The sequence below is a fragment of the Balaenoptera physalus genome (genome assembly GCF_965194825.1).
Source record: "Balaenoptera physalus genome assembly, chromosome: 18".
NCBI classification, from domain to species: Eukaryota; Metazoa; Chordata; class Mammalia; order Artiodactyla; family Balaenopteridae; genus Balaenoptera; species Balaenoptera physalus.
In genome coordinates, this window is record NC_138899.1 from 79,098,831 (window position 1) to 79,113,288 (window position 14,458).

A 14,458-nucleotide genomic window follows, 5' to 3' on the forward strand; every position below is an offset into this window, starting at 1 on the left:
ATAGATTAAAAACACCCATTTACCTGTCCTGAAGAATGCCCTTGGAGTGCACCGTGCAAGCAGGAGTCTCCCGGCCAACGCTGCAGGCCCCGTCACAGCATGCGGATGGGATGAGATGCACGGGCCCTAGGAAAGCCGGCAGGGCTGTGAGGTGCAGCGCTTGTTTCTACCACTTCAACACTGCTCTTGAAAATTTAGCTATTCCCCTTTGGGTGACTTTTGGGGGGAAAGGGGTTATGAGGTTTAATTTTTTCTCTTTTTTCTTATCTTAAAAATGATGGACCACTTCCATGAACGACCAGGAAGAGTCAAATTCCTGGAGACAGAAAGTAGGATGGTGGGTCCCAGGGGCTGGAGGGCAGGAAGAATAGGGGGTTAGTGTTTAAAAGGGACAGGGTTTCAGTTTGGGGTCGTGGAGAAGTTCTGGGGATGGTGGTGACGGTTGCACAACAATGTGAACGTGCTTAATGCCACCCAACTGTGCACTGAGAAACGGCTAAAACGGTAAATTTAAGGTGATGTCTATTTTACTGCAATGAAAATAAGGATGAAGAGGAATGATGAGAGGGTACGTGAAATGACGTATGGCTGACGAGGGTGGAAAGAGCACAGAGTTTCTGCAGAGTGGCCTAGCCATGCAGCGCAGAAAATAAACGTCTAAACCCTTTAACTCAGTACACACACACCTTTTTGTCTTTTTACTGCTAGGAATGTATCTTAAAGAATAGCTATCTATGTGCACACAGCTTTGCAAACTATTATGTTCACTGAAGCGCTATGTATTTTTGGTTACAAAGATAATACACATTCACTGAAGAAAAAAACTTTAAAAATAGAGAGATTAGATCAGAAATTAAAAAATAAATCTTCCTTAATTCCGTAAGCTGCAAAACACTGTCCACATTTCTGAACAGCCTTCTAGACTTCTCTCTCTACATATACAGACATATGTAATTCTGATTTTATAAAACTATAAATATAGTAAAGCATACAGACAAAATTAGGAAATTAGCACTAATCATGCTGCGTGTAAGAGAACATTCTTGTTCTTAGGAAACAAGCACTGAAGTAAAGGGACACCTCATCTGCAACAGATTTTTCTCTTTTTTTGGCTGCACCGCACAGCTTGTGGGATCTCTGTTCGCCAACCAGGGACTGAACCCAGGCCACGGCAGTGAAAGCCCAGAATCCTAACCCTAGGCCACCAGTGAACTCCCTGCAACTGATTTTTAAATGGAAATTTAAAAACTGTGTACACATCTGTGTAAAGCACACAGTCGGCCCTTGAACAACGTGGATTTGCAGCGTGTGGGTGCACGTCTTGGAGTAAATACTCAACAGTAAATACTACGGTGCCACATGATCAGCGGGTATTTGGCTCCGAGGATGCAGGACCACGGATACGGAGAAACCGTGAACACAGAGAAGCCGCAGATACAGAGGGCCAACTATAAGTTACACGTTGATTTTTGACTGGGCGGAGAGTGGGTGCCCCTAACCCCCAAGCTGTTCAAGGGTCGACTGTGTACACCCACCATGCTTAGAAAGAGATAAAAACGATAAAGCAAATGTGGAAATGAGATACAATGTTAATACTGGGGGAATCGAGGTACAGGGTATGTGGGAATTCTTTGTCCTATTCTTTCAACATTTTTGAAAGTCTGAAATTACGTCAAAATAAAAGTGAAAAGAAAATAGGCACTGCCACTAAGGAAGAAGCAATTTATATGATGAGCGACACTGAACCTGGGCGGGTGACAGCGGGGGCGGATTCTGTCCAGTCTCTGCGTTCTATTACAAAAACGTGCAACAAAGCCATCCACGTATTTAATCTTTCTTTTCAGATAGAAGTGACGATGAGGCAGAGTTTGCACAAAGCTGTACTTGATCACATTTCAAACCCAAGTTTCTCTCTCAAGCGATCCTCTTTGCTAACTCTGATCTAGGGGCAGTGCCTGGCACAGCATCTAGAAAATGCAGTGCTTGGGCCGCCTTGAGAATCACCAAGGCATCGCTACTGCCAGGAGCTGAGTCTACAATCTCTGCAGGCAAAGGCAAAACCAGATCCACGCACGCTACGGAAATCCCATGTTTTATTCTCAACCCTAAAGCAGAAGACAGTAGTGGCCAGTAGAGAAATAATGACGTTGAAGATGCCTTATCCCACATATTAAATATTAGACTGAAAAACTGAACCCTTCAATTTCTTGAAAAGAAAGATCGGACAGTTCTGAGACAATAAGCAATTGAAATGGGAAATGTTTAACTTCAAGGAAGGTATTAAGGAGACAAAATGCTGCTGCGCTATTGCAACCACAGGTGCCGGAGCAGGCGGAGGGCAGGCTTCCGGAAGGGCTGAGGCCGCGTCGATTTTTACTTTGCAGGGGAGGTGAGTTGGTGGGGACAGCGGCAGGAAGTGTGCCAGCTGGTGTCACCTTTGCCCGTTTTTGCCCACGTTAGAAACCAAGTCCATCTGAATCACAGGCAGACCTGGCTGTGTCGTGCCTCACAGTTACTGCTTTTTCCCAAAGTGAAGGTCTGTGGCCACCTTGCGTTGAGCAGGTCTATCGACAGCATTTTTCCTACAGCATCTCCTCACTTTGTGTCTGTGTCCCACTTTGGTAATTCTCACAATATTTCAAATTTTTCATTATTTTTTCATTATTGGGATATTTGTCATGCTGATCTGTGATCAGGGATCTCAATGTTACTAATATACTCGTTGAAGGCTCAGATGACGGTTAGCATTTTTCAGCAATAAAGTATTTTTAAATTAAGGTGTATACCTAATTTTTTTAGACATAATGCTGTTGCACACTTAATAGACTACAGTACAGTGCAAACGTAACTGTTATATGCACTGGGAAACCCCAAAATATCACGTGACTCGCTTTATTGCAATATTCACTTTATTGCAGTGGTCTGGAACCGAACCTACAGTACCTCCGGGGTCTGCCTGGACTTCCCTAAACGTTCACTTCTGTCAATAACCCCAGAGGCAATTATGGTTTGTGGAAAACCCTGCAATAGGTCTCCCTCCTCCCTCTTCTTTAAGATATCCCAAAAGACACTAAGACACTTACGTGCAGGTTCAGTTGGAATCCACCAGACAAGAAAGGAGATGGATCCCCTGCTCTACAAAAGGCTCATATTATTCTAAATCAATTCACCCCAAAATAAAGGCAAACTTGCTTAAGAAGTTACTGAGAAATTCTAGAATTTTAATGACATGCTTCTTTTCTGTTCAATACTTAAGAGACACAAAACACCCAAAACATCAGGGGACGGGGGAGAATGACTGAACTAGATTAGCTTTAACTGGAAACCTGAGTGGGAGCAGTTCTTTGCGGCTTCAGGGCCCGCATTCCTAGTGGCCCCCAAGCGCTGAACTTACCGCAGGTCTGGGCCGAGTCCCGGTGGCACTGACAACAGGCGTGGGGCGCAGGGGTGCTGAGCCGAGGTCTGTCGAAACAGGACAGTTCAGAACCGTTGTACTGCAGGTCCTGTGCCCTCAGGGACCCTGCGGAGGCCGAGAACTCGGTCAGCGAGACAGCTTCCCCAGGAGGGGCCCACGGACATCACAGCGCAGCCAGAACCACCCCAGCTTTTGCAGTTATAAAGGAAAGGAGAGCTGCTGTTCACAGCTAAAATTACTCCTTCTTACACGGAAGCAAAGATATGAAACAATCGGTCAAGGCAGCTCGAGATGTAAGGTACTTGTGTTGCCAGAACTCAGACGAGCTGTGCTTCTGCCGATGGGCGGGGGTATCCCTGCCTCCTCAGGTCCCCGGGAAGTGATGTTGCCCGCTGGCCGCGCCCTCTGCGCCTTTTGGCAGGAGGCTGCTTGGGGAGCAGGCCCCTGGGACGCCTGTTTCCACATGTTCTGTCCCTTTGGCTGCAACCTGACTCTCCTCTTAGGTTCTCGTCGGACACCCGGATGGCAGTGATGACGGACAAACACCCTTCACCAAGACGCTAAGACACAGAAAGAGCTCAGAACTCACAGCTGGGTTTCTTCTCCATAAACTGCCGCTTACAATATATGACGCAGAGGATGAGCAGGGCCAGCAGGACGGTGGCCAGGGCGCTGCAGATCACGGCAGCCAGGGCCGTGTCCCGCGGGCTGGAGGCCGTGGACGGGATCCTCACCAGGTTGACCTTGCTGGTACCTGAAAACCACGGGGATGGAATCAGCACATCTCGACCACCCAAGGGACTCAGGTGCTCACACTGAACTCGGGGTCCCCTGCAGCAGTGGCCTTCAGGCAACATCAGTGAGACCAGGGGGAGGTGTTCTAGAGGGCTCAGACACTCCCTCCGCCCGGGAGATCGCTGGAATACCGCACCTCTACCTGCGACTCTCCTCTGTTCCCATGACACCAAGCACGCGCAGCCCTGACACGTGTGCTGTCGGGCCCGTTGGGCCAGAACCGTCCGCGAGTTGGGAATCTGTCATCTTGTTCTTCCTCCCCAGCACTTGGCAGTGTGGGCCACAGAGCAAGCACTCGATATGCGTTCTGTAATTGGCATTAGACCTTCTACAGTTTTAAGCAGGCTGAACTAAAGTATGCTTTGGGGGTCAACTTTAGGGGAAAACGAAGACTTGGATCATTCATAACCTCACAGTAGGCCCCCACTTTCTGAGACAGTGAACATTTTTTAACACCTTAGCTGTTAAATTACTGAACAACACCTACGTTTTAGAGAAAAAACCGAACACTGTTGTGACCTCAGATTGACAGCACATCTCAACTTGGACGAAGCACATCTTGAGGGCCGTTTGCCCCTGTGGCTCACGGTGATGGTAATGGACTTGGCAGCCCTAGAGATGACAGGCTGGTGTCTGCATTGGTGCTGCACACGGCACAAAAGGCCACCTGGTACTTTCTCCCCACCCCTGGCTGCATAGGCCCCACCCCCATCCCAACCCCTGAAGCCTGGTTTCCACTGTACGACCCCTGAGGCTAGAGCCAGAGAGAAACTTCAGGGTTGATATTATTGAATCATGAAAATACGACAGCAGGAGCGATCGTTCTGGAATGTTGAATCTTGGTGTATCTACACTCAGTGATTCTGGGCTACCCTCATACACGTTTCTTATTGCCACTGGGAAAGGCACAGAAACCATATGCCTTGGACCTGGATGAATAAGAATCTTGATCCAATCATACATTTTGAAGGATATCTGTTTGTAAACATGTTCTAATATTCATAAAAAAATAGCGCTTCTAGCTAGGTAGACATACTGTCATAATCAAATCGCACACATTAGATGTTCATCATACAGCAAGTTAAACAGATTACACCTCTGACCTGATAGAGATGAAATCTAAACCTGAAACAGCCTCTGTCAGTGGACAAATTCACAAGAGGACGTATGAACACAAGCACAGCTGTGCAAACACTGATAGGTAAATACACGAATAGGAATTTATATCGAATGCAAGTAAAATCGTGGGCTACGCTTGGGGAACATTAAGTATTACCTATTGCGACCAAATGGTGAAGCTGATTTATGTTTGTGAGAAAGTGGTTTAGTTCAGAGTGAGATCAGGCCCCTTAGCTGAAACTTCCCACCAAATAACCAAGCTCTAGTCAATACCAGGCCTTAGCAGAACTGTTATCAAAATGAGACTGAATACATTATTTGAGTCGAAGATAAAGTTCCTAACTAGATGTAAGGATTAAGTTAAACTCATTGATCAATGGAGTATCAGATATTCAGAAAAACCCTACGAAGAACCAGGAATTCAGGTTAAAGTAGATCAAGATTAGAGTCTTCTGGGTTCTTATTGTTTAAAACCTTTCTAAAATGGATTAGTCAACTTCCTTGCCTTCATAGAAAAGGAACTGTTTCTAACTTATAAATAAGCTGAAATGCCCTCAAATGGGTATTATATTTTTAATTTGGTGGTTTGTGACTCAGGGTTTATTTTCCCCAAGCCAATCAGAAAAGTCTTGGTAACACGTATCTTTCCAAGGAAGGGCACTAATACTGTGATTTCAATGCTACTGAGTTGTCATAATAACGACCATTTTAAACGTAATTACACCAAATAAGCTATTTCTCTATGCGTTTCCCAGGCAGGAGCATTTGAAGATGAACAAGAAAAAGACGGACGTTTCACCTCTCAGTTTTTGACACCTATATACGAAAAGGCATCTTGTTTAACGCAAACACCCCTCCCAAGAGTCCCCATGGGAAGCACGCTCCGAAAGCCACATTCTTTATTCTTGTTTATATGGACAAGTTTATTTATTTATTTATTTTTATTATTTATTTATTTATTTATGGCTGTGTTGGGTCTTCGTTTCTGTGCGAGGGCTTTTATGGCTGTGTTGGGTCTTCTTTTCTGTGCGAGGGCTTTCTCTAGTTGCGGCAAGTGGGGGCCGCTCTTCATTGCGGTGCACGGGCCTCTCACTACCGCGGCCTCTCTTGTTGCGGAGCACAGACTCCAGACGCGCAGGCTCAGTAGTTGTGGCTCACGGGCCTAGTCTCTCCGTGGCATGTGGGATCTTCCCAGACCAGGGCTCGAACCCGTGTCCCCTGCATTGGCAGGCAGATTCTCAACCACTGCGCCACCAGGGAAGCCCCCTATATGGACAAGTTTATGACAACCCTTAGAGCAAACACCACCTTTTTTTTTTTTTTTAATGGGAAATGGGTTCATCATTCTCAATTTTGTCACATCAGCAATGCAGACATAACTACAGAAGCTATGAGAGACTGGGCTGAATATCATTAGATTTTAGAACCACCCTCAGAAACTCATTCACATCAGTTCCCGATCAAAGCTTATTTTCTTATCATTCTTTTGACTTGAGCAGTAAAAACAGAGGGGAGGGAGCGGTACCAGCTGTATGAAGTGGCTTCTACCCTACTAAGTTCTGGCTCAGAAAGGGATTTATCGACTACAAACCAAAAAAGATTGCTTCTCTGGCCTGTAGCTGCTGCCATGATACTGAGATTCAAGATTCTTTCCACCCACGGCTTTAACTCAATTCCCTGACCAAGCACCTCGATGCCTACAAGGCATCTCACCCTCACCTTGCTCGGATCCTGAGGGTACTTCCAAGCCATCGGGAATAGGACTATCCATGTTCTCTGGAAAGTTTTAACTCTTCTGGAATACAAAGGCACGTCTTACCCTAACCAATTAAGTTATCAGATTCCTCCCTGATCTCAGCACTACCCTTTGGCAAGTTACTTCACAGTGAGAGCTGTTTCTTCACTTAAGTTTTACGTTACAAGACACACTGTACATGGGTTCAGTTTCACACTGAACGTTTCAGTGGGCTCAGCTCAACTGGACGGTGATGTACCGAGTGTAGTGACTGAGACGCCTCAGTCCTACAAGGCACGACGTTCGTTGAGTGAGGATCTGAACAGATGAGAACACGGGGGTCACCTGCAAGGCCTGGCAAGTGTTTCTATAAGGCCTGCTGCCCCCTTTGGAGTGGGACAAGGTGAGCGTATCCGAGTAGCTGAGACGCCCTCCTTGCACCTCAGCCTCTAAAGAGCTTCGGAACGTGGCTGGGGAGACGTGTGTGTTGGGGGGATTTGTTGCCGGGCTCCGACTGCTTTCGGGAAAGTCCGAGGAGGAGCTCAGGCCGGGGTGGACCTTGGTGTGCTTTCCTCCACCTGACGCTGACACGCACCTACGGTGACCCCACCCTCCTGACGATGGGGTGAGGTCCGTTGACCACCCTCCATTTATAGAGGAGAAAACCCAGACTTTGAGGGACCTGCTCAAGGTCACACAGTGACGTGCAGGCAGCCTGAGAACCGGAACGTGGCCTTCGGGTCCTTTCTGGTGGACCACCCTGCCCAGGGATGCAGGTAAACATCTGTCAGGTAGCGACGAGGAGAAGGTGGCTCATGTCTGTGGGGAGAAGCTGGCCGGGCCTCCGAGACCACGGGCCTCCTGACCACAGACCTGACCAGTGTCCAGGTGTGCAGGTGTCCAGGTGCCGGGCCCCAGAGACCACGGGCCTCCTGACCACAGACCTGCCCAGTGTCCAGGTGTGCAGGTGTCCAGGTGCCGGGCCCCAGAGACCACGGGCCTCCTGACCACAGACCTGCCCAGTGTCCAGCTGTGCAGGTGTCCAGGTGCCGGGCCCCCCAGACCACGGGCCTCCTGACCACAGACCTGCCCCGTGTCCAGGTGTGCAGGTGTCCAGGTGTGCACGGAAGCTCGTTCCACTTGCGGGCCTCTGGTCCAGCGTGGATCTCAGTGTCGCATGATGAGCTGGGCAGAGGGGAAACTCTACAGAGGGGCTTGAGTCTGGAAAGGATTCGAGGGCGAGATGGCAGGAGGGGCAGCGCCCAGACGCCCTCCACTAGTAACTGCAGCTCTGCTTCCTCTCGAGCCCCTGCTTGTTCAACCTCTCTCACGCCTGAGTAGGCTGTGTTTAAAAACCTGCTGAACAAAAGCTCCCTCTTCCCAGAGCCCACTTCCCACAGAGGGTGCTGAACAGGGAGAAGGGAGCTGGTTGGCGCCATCTGGCCCCTCCCTGAACCTCAGCCTCCCCAGGGACGATCACACAGTGGCTCAGATGTGGCACCGAGATCCACTGCGGGGGGCCACGAGAATTTCCCTCAGGGCGGAACGAGCTTCCACGCACACCTGCACACCCGGACACCTGCACACCCGGACACCTGCACACCCGGACACCTGCACACCCGGACAGGTCTGCGGTCAGGAGCCCGTGACCTCTCTGTGGCCTGGCCGGCTTCTCCCCACAGAGGTGAGCGTGGTCCTTACAGTAAAGAACAGGATTAAGTCAGACGCTGCATCTCGTTTCTCTGAACTTTACATTCCCAGTCCAAGCTGCTTTCCCAGCTCCAGAGTCACAAACCCAACGGCCAGCGGGACGTCGCCACGTGGATGGGGAAGCACCTTAAGCCCAGCATATCCCAAAACGAGCTCTCCACCGCCCCGGCCCACCCTCTTCCCAGCACCCGCCCTGCGTCCCGCGAATCTCTCCTCCCTGCCGTGGCCTCGGTCTGCAGTGCCCTCCCCGGGCTGCGAGCATGACCCCTTCACTGCTGTAGCTCTTTCCTCAAGTGTCACCTACTCAGTGAGGCTCCCCTGCCCAACTCCTTAAAGCTGTCACCTCTCTCCAACGCCCCCCGCTTTCCTTTCCTCCCCAGCACTTGCCACCACCTGACATTTTATATATTTAACTTGGGTGCTTCCTTGTCTTTCTCCCCTGTGGTGGGAGCAGTACAGCCCACTCTGCTTCCGCAAACCCACCCCCCTGCCTTGTGTTTAAGCTGGTCCAGCAAGAGGCTACGTTTCCCAGCCTCCTTTGTAGCCAAGTGTGATACGTCCAAACCAGAGTCAAGGGGGCCCGGCAGGAGGAGCAGAAGGGATGGTGTGGCATCTGTGTCATCTCCACTTTAGGGACAAATGACTCCGGAGTCCCCTTCACTGGGGCTGGAGCTGCATGTAGCAGAAGGGATGGTGTGGCATCTGTGTCATCTCCACTTTAGGGACAAATGACCCCGGAGTCCCCTTCACTGGGGCTGGAGCTGCATGTAGCAGCAGCCCAGTCTGGATCCTATGGGTGAGGAGGACAGAAGAGGAAGCTACCCAAGGCTGGCAGAACAGCAGGGGCCAGACACCGGGCCTCTGCAGGACACCTGCAGCACAGCTGTTCCACCAGCTGAACCACCTGGACGGTTACAGAACAGAGAGGACCTGCTGTCTTATAGAGGCTGCAGTGTTGGGGGGCTTCCTTGTTACAGCTGCTTAGCCTTGACCACGACCAATTAAATCCCTCCCTGAAATACAGGCTCCACAAGGGCAGAGATGTCATCGGTTCTGTTCACCACTGTATTGATGATACTTACAAGAGTTCTGGGCACACAGCTGGTGCCCAATAAATATAAACGATGAAACGAATGCATGTCTGTGAAAGAAACTGGAAAACCCTAAGTATTCCCCAAAGTTTGTTAAATGGCAAATTGTCCAATCACCGAGATGAGATTATACCCACAATGCGTTTGTCCTTTATCCCTCCACCTCTGGCTGGTGACAGTACAGGTGCAAACAGCTGGGGGAAAATAACAGTTTCATCTGCAGGCACTTACTTTACGTTATGTTAATTTGACTCTGGGAGAAAAAGCAAGGGTTGCTCAGATTTATCAATACACAAACCTTGAAGGTTATTGGCTATAACCTCAGAATGAGAATGAAACAAAAATTTAGCTCTCTCTATTCAATCTGAATTAGCACCCCATGGACTCATCAGAAAGGGATCTTATTTTAGTTATTCTCCGCCAAATGTAATCTTAGTTAAAAATCCACACTTAGCAACAATAGAGTTATAGTGAATTACCAAAGAAGCCAGAAAAGGAGAGGACCTTCAGGAGGTCAATCACATCTTCCAACAAAAGCTGCTTTGGTGTCAATTTCAGAAACTGACCGTTAGGCAAATTGGATACAGGGAATGATTAAATGGCATTCCTATCATTTTACCAAATTAGGCATCTTTATCTTACATTTTTACCCACCCCCTCCCCCTAAAACCACTCAGATCCAAATTATCATCAATATTATCACAGACACCACACACCAAACACCTACAGAGGGCCGGCCTCTTATTACCCACTTCTGAAATGTCATAATAATCCTTCACAGCAAGGGTTTTACAGATGACGACGTCTGTTCAAATCTATAAACAGTTTTTCATTTAAACCACCATTGTGTATTCATATTCTGGAAAGCAAACCAAACTACAGTGTTCCTTGGTTTGTACTTGGTTTGGCTGGCTTGTTTGATTTCAACATGAGTATATTTTTAAAACTTGATTTCTTTCCTCATTTTTTTCAATCAAATTTACTGTAATATAAAGTATTCAACAATTTGAATAAAAGATAAATTATTTTTGAAAAATGGAGACATCTGTAAAAATCTATACAGTTTTTCATTTAAACAACTGAATCTAGTTCAATCTCGATTTAGGCCCGATTTGTCTGTCTGCTCTTTTTAAAAAAATTAAGCTATGCTCCTTCCAATATTCCAACAATATTGCTTAGAGCAAAAAATATACTATGGTGTGAAGGATTGCTAGTTCAAGTTTTGTACAGACCAGTAAATTCTACTTAATTAGCTAACATATACAATATAACTTGACCTAACTTAAAACACAAATAGAGCTTCACAAATTCAACCTCTCTTGCCCCAAGATTAAAGAGGCTCTTGCATATTATCGCAGTGAAAAAGAACATATGGCTCTTTAAATTTATTTTTTAAATGTTCTTTTTTAAGGTCTATATGGTAGAACTAGATGAGTGTCAGATAAATAGAGTAGGGGAGAACCAGTTGTAAATGAACTAATTATGCTTTCTGTCTGGGCTTCCATGTTTAAGACCTCACTAATGCCTTGTGTTTTCATCAGAGAGTTCACGGAAGAAAATAATACAGCAGGTGTCACACTATGTGACAGATCACTTCGGAAACGCCAACAGAATTGGAAATGTGAGCCTTTTCACTTGTGGATGACCATGCTTTGGCACATGCAACTCAATTAACAATTAGTTCAGGAGGATAAACTTACGATTTAGATGTTTGCTAATAATTTTCAGTAATACATTTTATCTTTGACTTTTATATTTCTTTCAAGTAAAGTACAAATCAATCCATTGCTTTCTGTGCTCTTTCATCACCACAACCACTACCAACCAAAAAACCCCATGTTGAATAACTGTTCAACAAATTTAAAACCTGATGAATCTATTTCTAGCTATGTTCTTTCATTAAAAAAATATATTAACAAAGAGCATTTTGCAATCTTAACTGAGGCAAGGATATAGTCCTGGAGTTTAGTAAGGTTTATCTTGTTAATCTAAACTGGTTAAACAAAAATATCTATGGTAACACTCAATGTATGAATTCCAGATGTACTAAAGAAGTCTGCCAATAAACAAAATAGTTGGATTTTTCTTCCCCTCTTCTAATTTATTTATTTGTTTATTGAGGTATAGTTGATGTACAGAATTATATAAATTTCAGGTGTAACAACATAGTGATTCACAATTTTTTAAGGTTATATTCCATTTATAGTTATAATAAAATATAGGCTATATTCCCTGTGTGGCACATTATATCCATGTATCTTATTTATTTTATACATAGATCCTCTTCTAATTTAGATGAGGGTCTTGATATGCAATTATGATTTACGTCTGTTTTTTTTCACCTCCTCCCCTTTCTCTTGCCCCGCCTGCCCCTGGTTACAAGCGACACACACATTAAAAGAAAGCTTCTATTCTTTTTTTTTTTGGCATTTGAAGTATCCTTGGTTTTATTTAAAATAATAATAATGATGATGATAATGATGATGAAGGAAGGACAAGAAGACATGATTACATTTTATTTGACATGCTAGAATAGCACTGTTCCTTTTTCTTTCCAAGTGGAATTTGTTGATTATGGATAACAAAGGAACATGTAAAAAAATATCAGTAATTTATTTCTGAGAAACGAAGACAGAGAGTATCAAAAGTGTCCCTGAGTATTTTCTTCTGATTTTTTTGTAGACCTAATAAAACTATTTCTTACTTTTCTAAATGCAAAGTATAAAGAATATAAGTAAATATAAAGTATGGTTCTTATCCTCAGGCAAGTTATAATCCAGCTGGGAGGAAAAAGCTGTGTAATATTTATTCATGGAGATATCCTTACCTAAATGTGCCCGGGTTGTTTTTTTTGGCCAGCCATGGGGATAAAAGTTTGTTACTGAGGATGTTGGAGTACATTGTAGAGGAGGCTTGAATCCTCAGTGATGTCAAATACTAAATGCAGTATCTAAACTGAGGGTGGGCAAACTTTTCCTGTAAAGGTTTGCAACCACTCAACTCTGCTATTGCAGTGAAAAGGAGCCGTAGACAATATGTACATGAATGGCTAGGACTGCATTCCCATAGAAAGAGCAGTAGTTTACTGATCTCTGTTCTACATCCTCTCTGCACTGTCTACCACCAGATTTCATTTATCTGTTGAGATAAACCCTTTGGAGTTCAAGCCACCGGCATATTCCTCTGAAATAAACAATAAATAAAATAGTTGGATTTTTTAAATCCATTTTATATCAAGCACTCTGACACTGGATGTAATGTAATGTAAAAGAGTGAGTCTTTATCATTTTACTTATTTTTCATTTTGAACTTTGGTCTTTGAACTATGTGGTTTGTTTTTCAATAACTGATTAAAAAAACATTATTTGAAAATGAGACTGTTTTCTGTTTGCACAGAAAAAAAAATTTTTTTAAACTGAATTGATTTTTTTTATTGTGGTGAAATATACATAACATAAAATTTACCTTTAGTGACACTGAGTACATTCACAACATTGTGTAACCATCACCACTAAAGTGATGGTTTTCCTCCCCCTTTTCGCCCCATGTCCTGGTAAGCACTAATCTGCTTTCTGTCTCTATGAATTTGCCTATTCTGGATATTTCATATAAATGGAATCATAAAATATCATGTGACCTTTTGTGTCTGGCTTCTTTCACTTAGTGGAATGTCTTCGAGTTTCACCTATGTTACAGCATGCATCAGAACTTCATTCCTTTTTATGACTGAATAACATTCCACTGTATGGATGGACCACATTTCGTTTATTCATTCATCAGATGGTGGATATCTGAGTTGTCTCCACCTTTTGGCTATTATGAATAATGTTGCTATGAACGTTTACGTTCAATCTTTTTCCATATATGTTTAAACTTTTCACGAAGATACACAGCAACGGTTCCACACGCTATCAAAAGGTACATTACTGTTATTTCACTAAGAAATTAAGTTAATCAGTCACTCATCTATTTAATGTTATTACACTAAAGCATTAAGTTAATTAGTAAGTCAGGAAATAAAAACAATTCCTGGGCAAACCAAGAGAAGAGTGGAAGGAGACAGAGCCAGAGAACTGGTCAGGATCACTGCATGTAGGGATTTGTAAACCGTATTGAGGAGCTTGAATTCTATTCTAAGAATAATAGGAAGTACTCAACAATCGCAGAACATATATTCTTCTCAAGTACATGTGGAATATTCTTCAGGCTATACCACATGTTAGGTCACAAAACATGTCTCAATAGCTTTAAAAAGACTAAGATCATACAAAGTAACTTTTCCAACAACAATGGAATTAAACTAGAAATCAATAACGCAAGGAAAACCGGGAAGTTCACAAATATGCAGAAATTAAATAATATACTCTTAAATAACCAATGGGTTAAAGAAGAAATCACAAAGGAAATTAGAAAATACTTTGAGAGGAATAAGAATAAAAAACAACGTATCAAAACTTATGGGATACAGCAAAAGCAGTGCTTAGAGGGAAATTTATAGCAGCAAATGTCTACATTTAAAAAGATCTAAAATCAATAACCTAATGTTTAACTTGGTGACATTAGAAAAATAAGAGCAAACTAAACCAAAAGCTA

At 44.5% G+C, this 14,458-nt stretch overlaps 1 protein-coding gene and 1 long non-coding RNA gene across 9 annotated transcripts in view; both read right to left on the reverse strand.

Moving 5' to 3' along the window:
• The window catches only part of TNFRSF19 (TNF receptor superfamily member 19), a 98,084-nt gene that overhangs the window by 8,644 nt on the left and 74,982 nt on the right, over positions 1–14,458 (reverse strand). For 4 of the 7 annotated variants that reach the window (XM_082435686.1, XM_082435688.1, XM_082435687.1 and 1 more), the window contains exons 6-8: positions 4,005–4,169; positions 3,395–3,520; positions 24–144 (exon numbers count right to left, since the gene is read on the reverse strand). In XM_082435686.1, coding sequence (XP_082291812.1) covers positions 24–144; positions 3,395–3,520; positions 4,005–4,169 — 412 coding nt within the window. The remainder of the gene's footprint in view (positions 1–23; positions 145–3,394; positions 3,521–4,004; positions 4,170–14,458) is intronic. The other 3 variants (XM_082435684.1, XM_082435683.1, XM_082435685.1) reach the window with 3 other exon arrangements.
• LOC309647917 lies at positions 6,797–9,985 on the reverse strand. 2 transcript variants are annotated; one of them, XR_014256396.1, is made up of 2 exons: positions 8,676–9,985; positions 6,797–8,627 (listed from the first exon to the last, which is right to left on the reverse strand). It is a non-coding gene; the product is annotated as an uncharacterized lncRNA (long non-coding RNA). The 2 variants fall into 2 exon arrangements; XR_014256397.1 differs by having other exon boundaries at positions 8,668–9,985.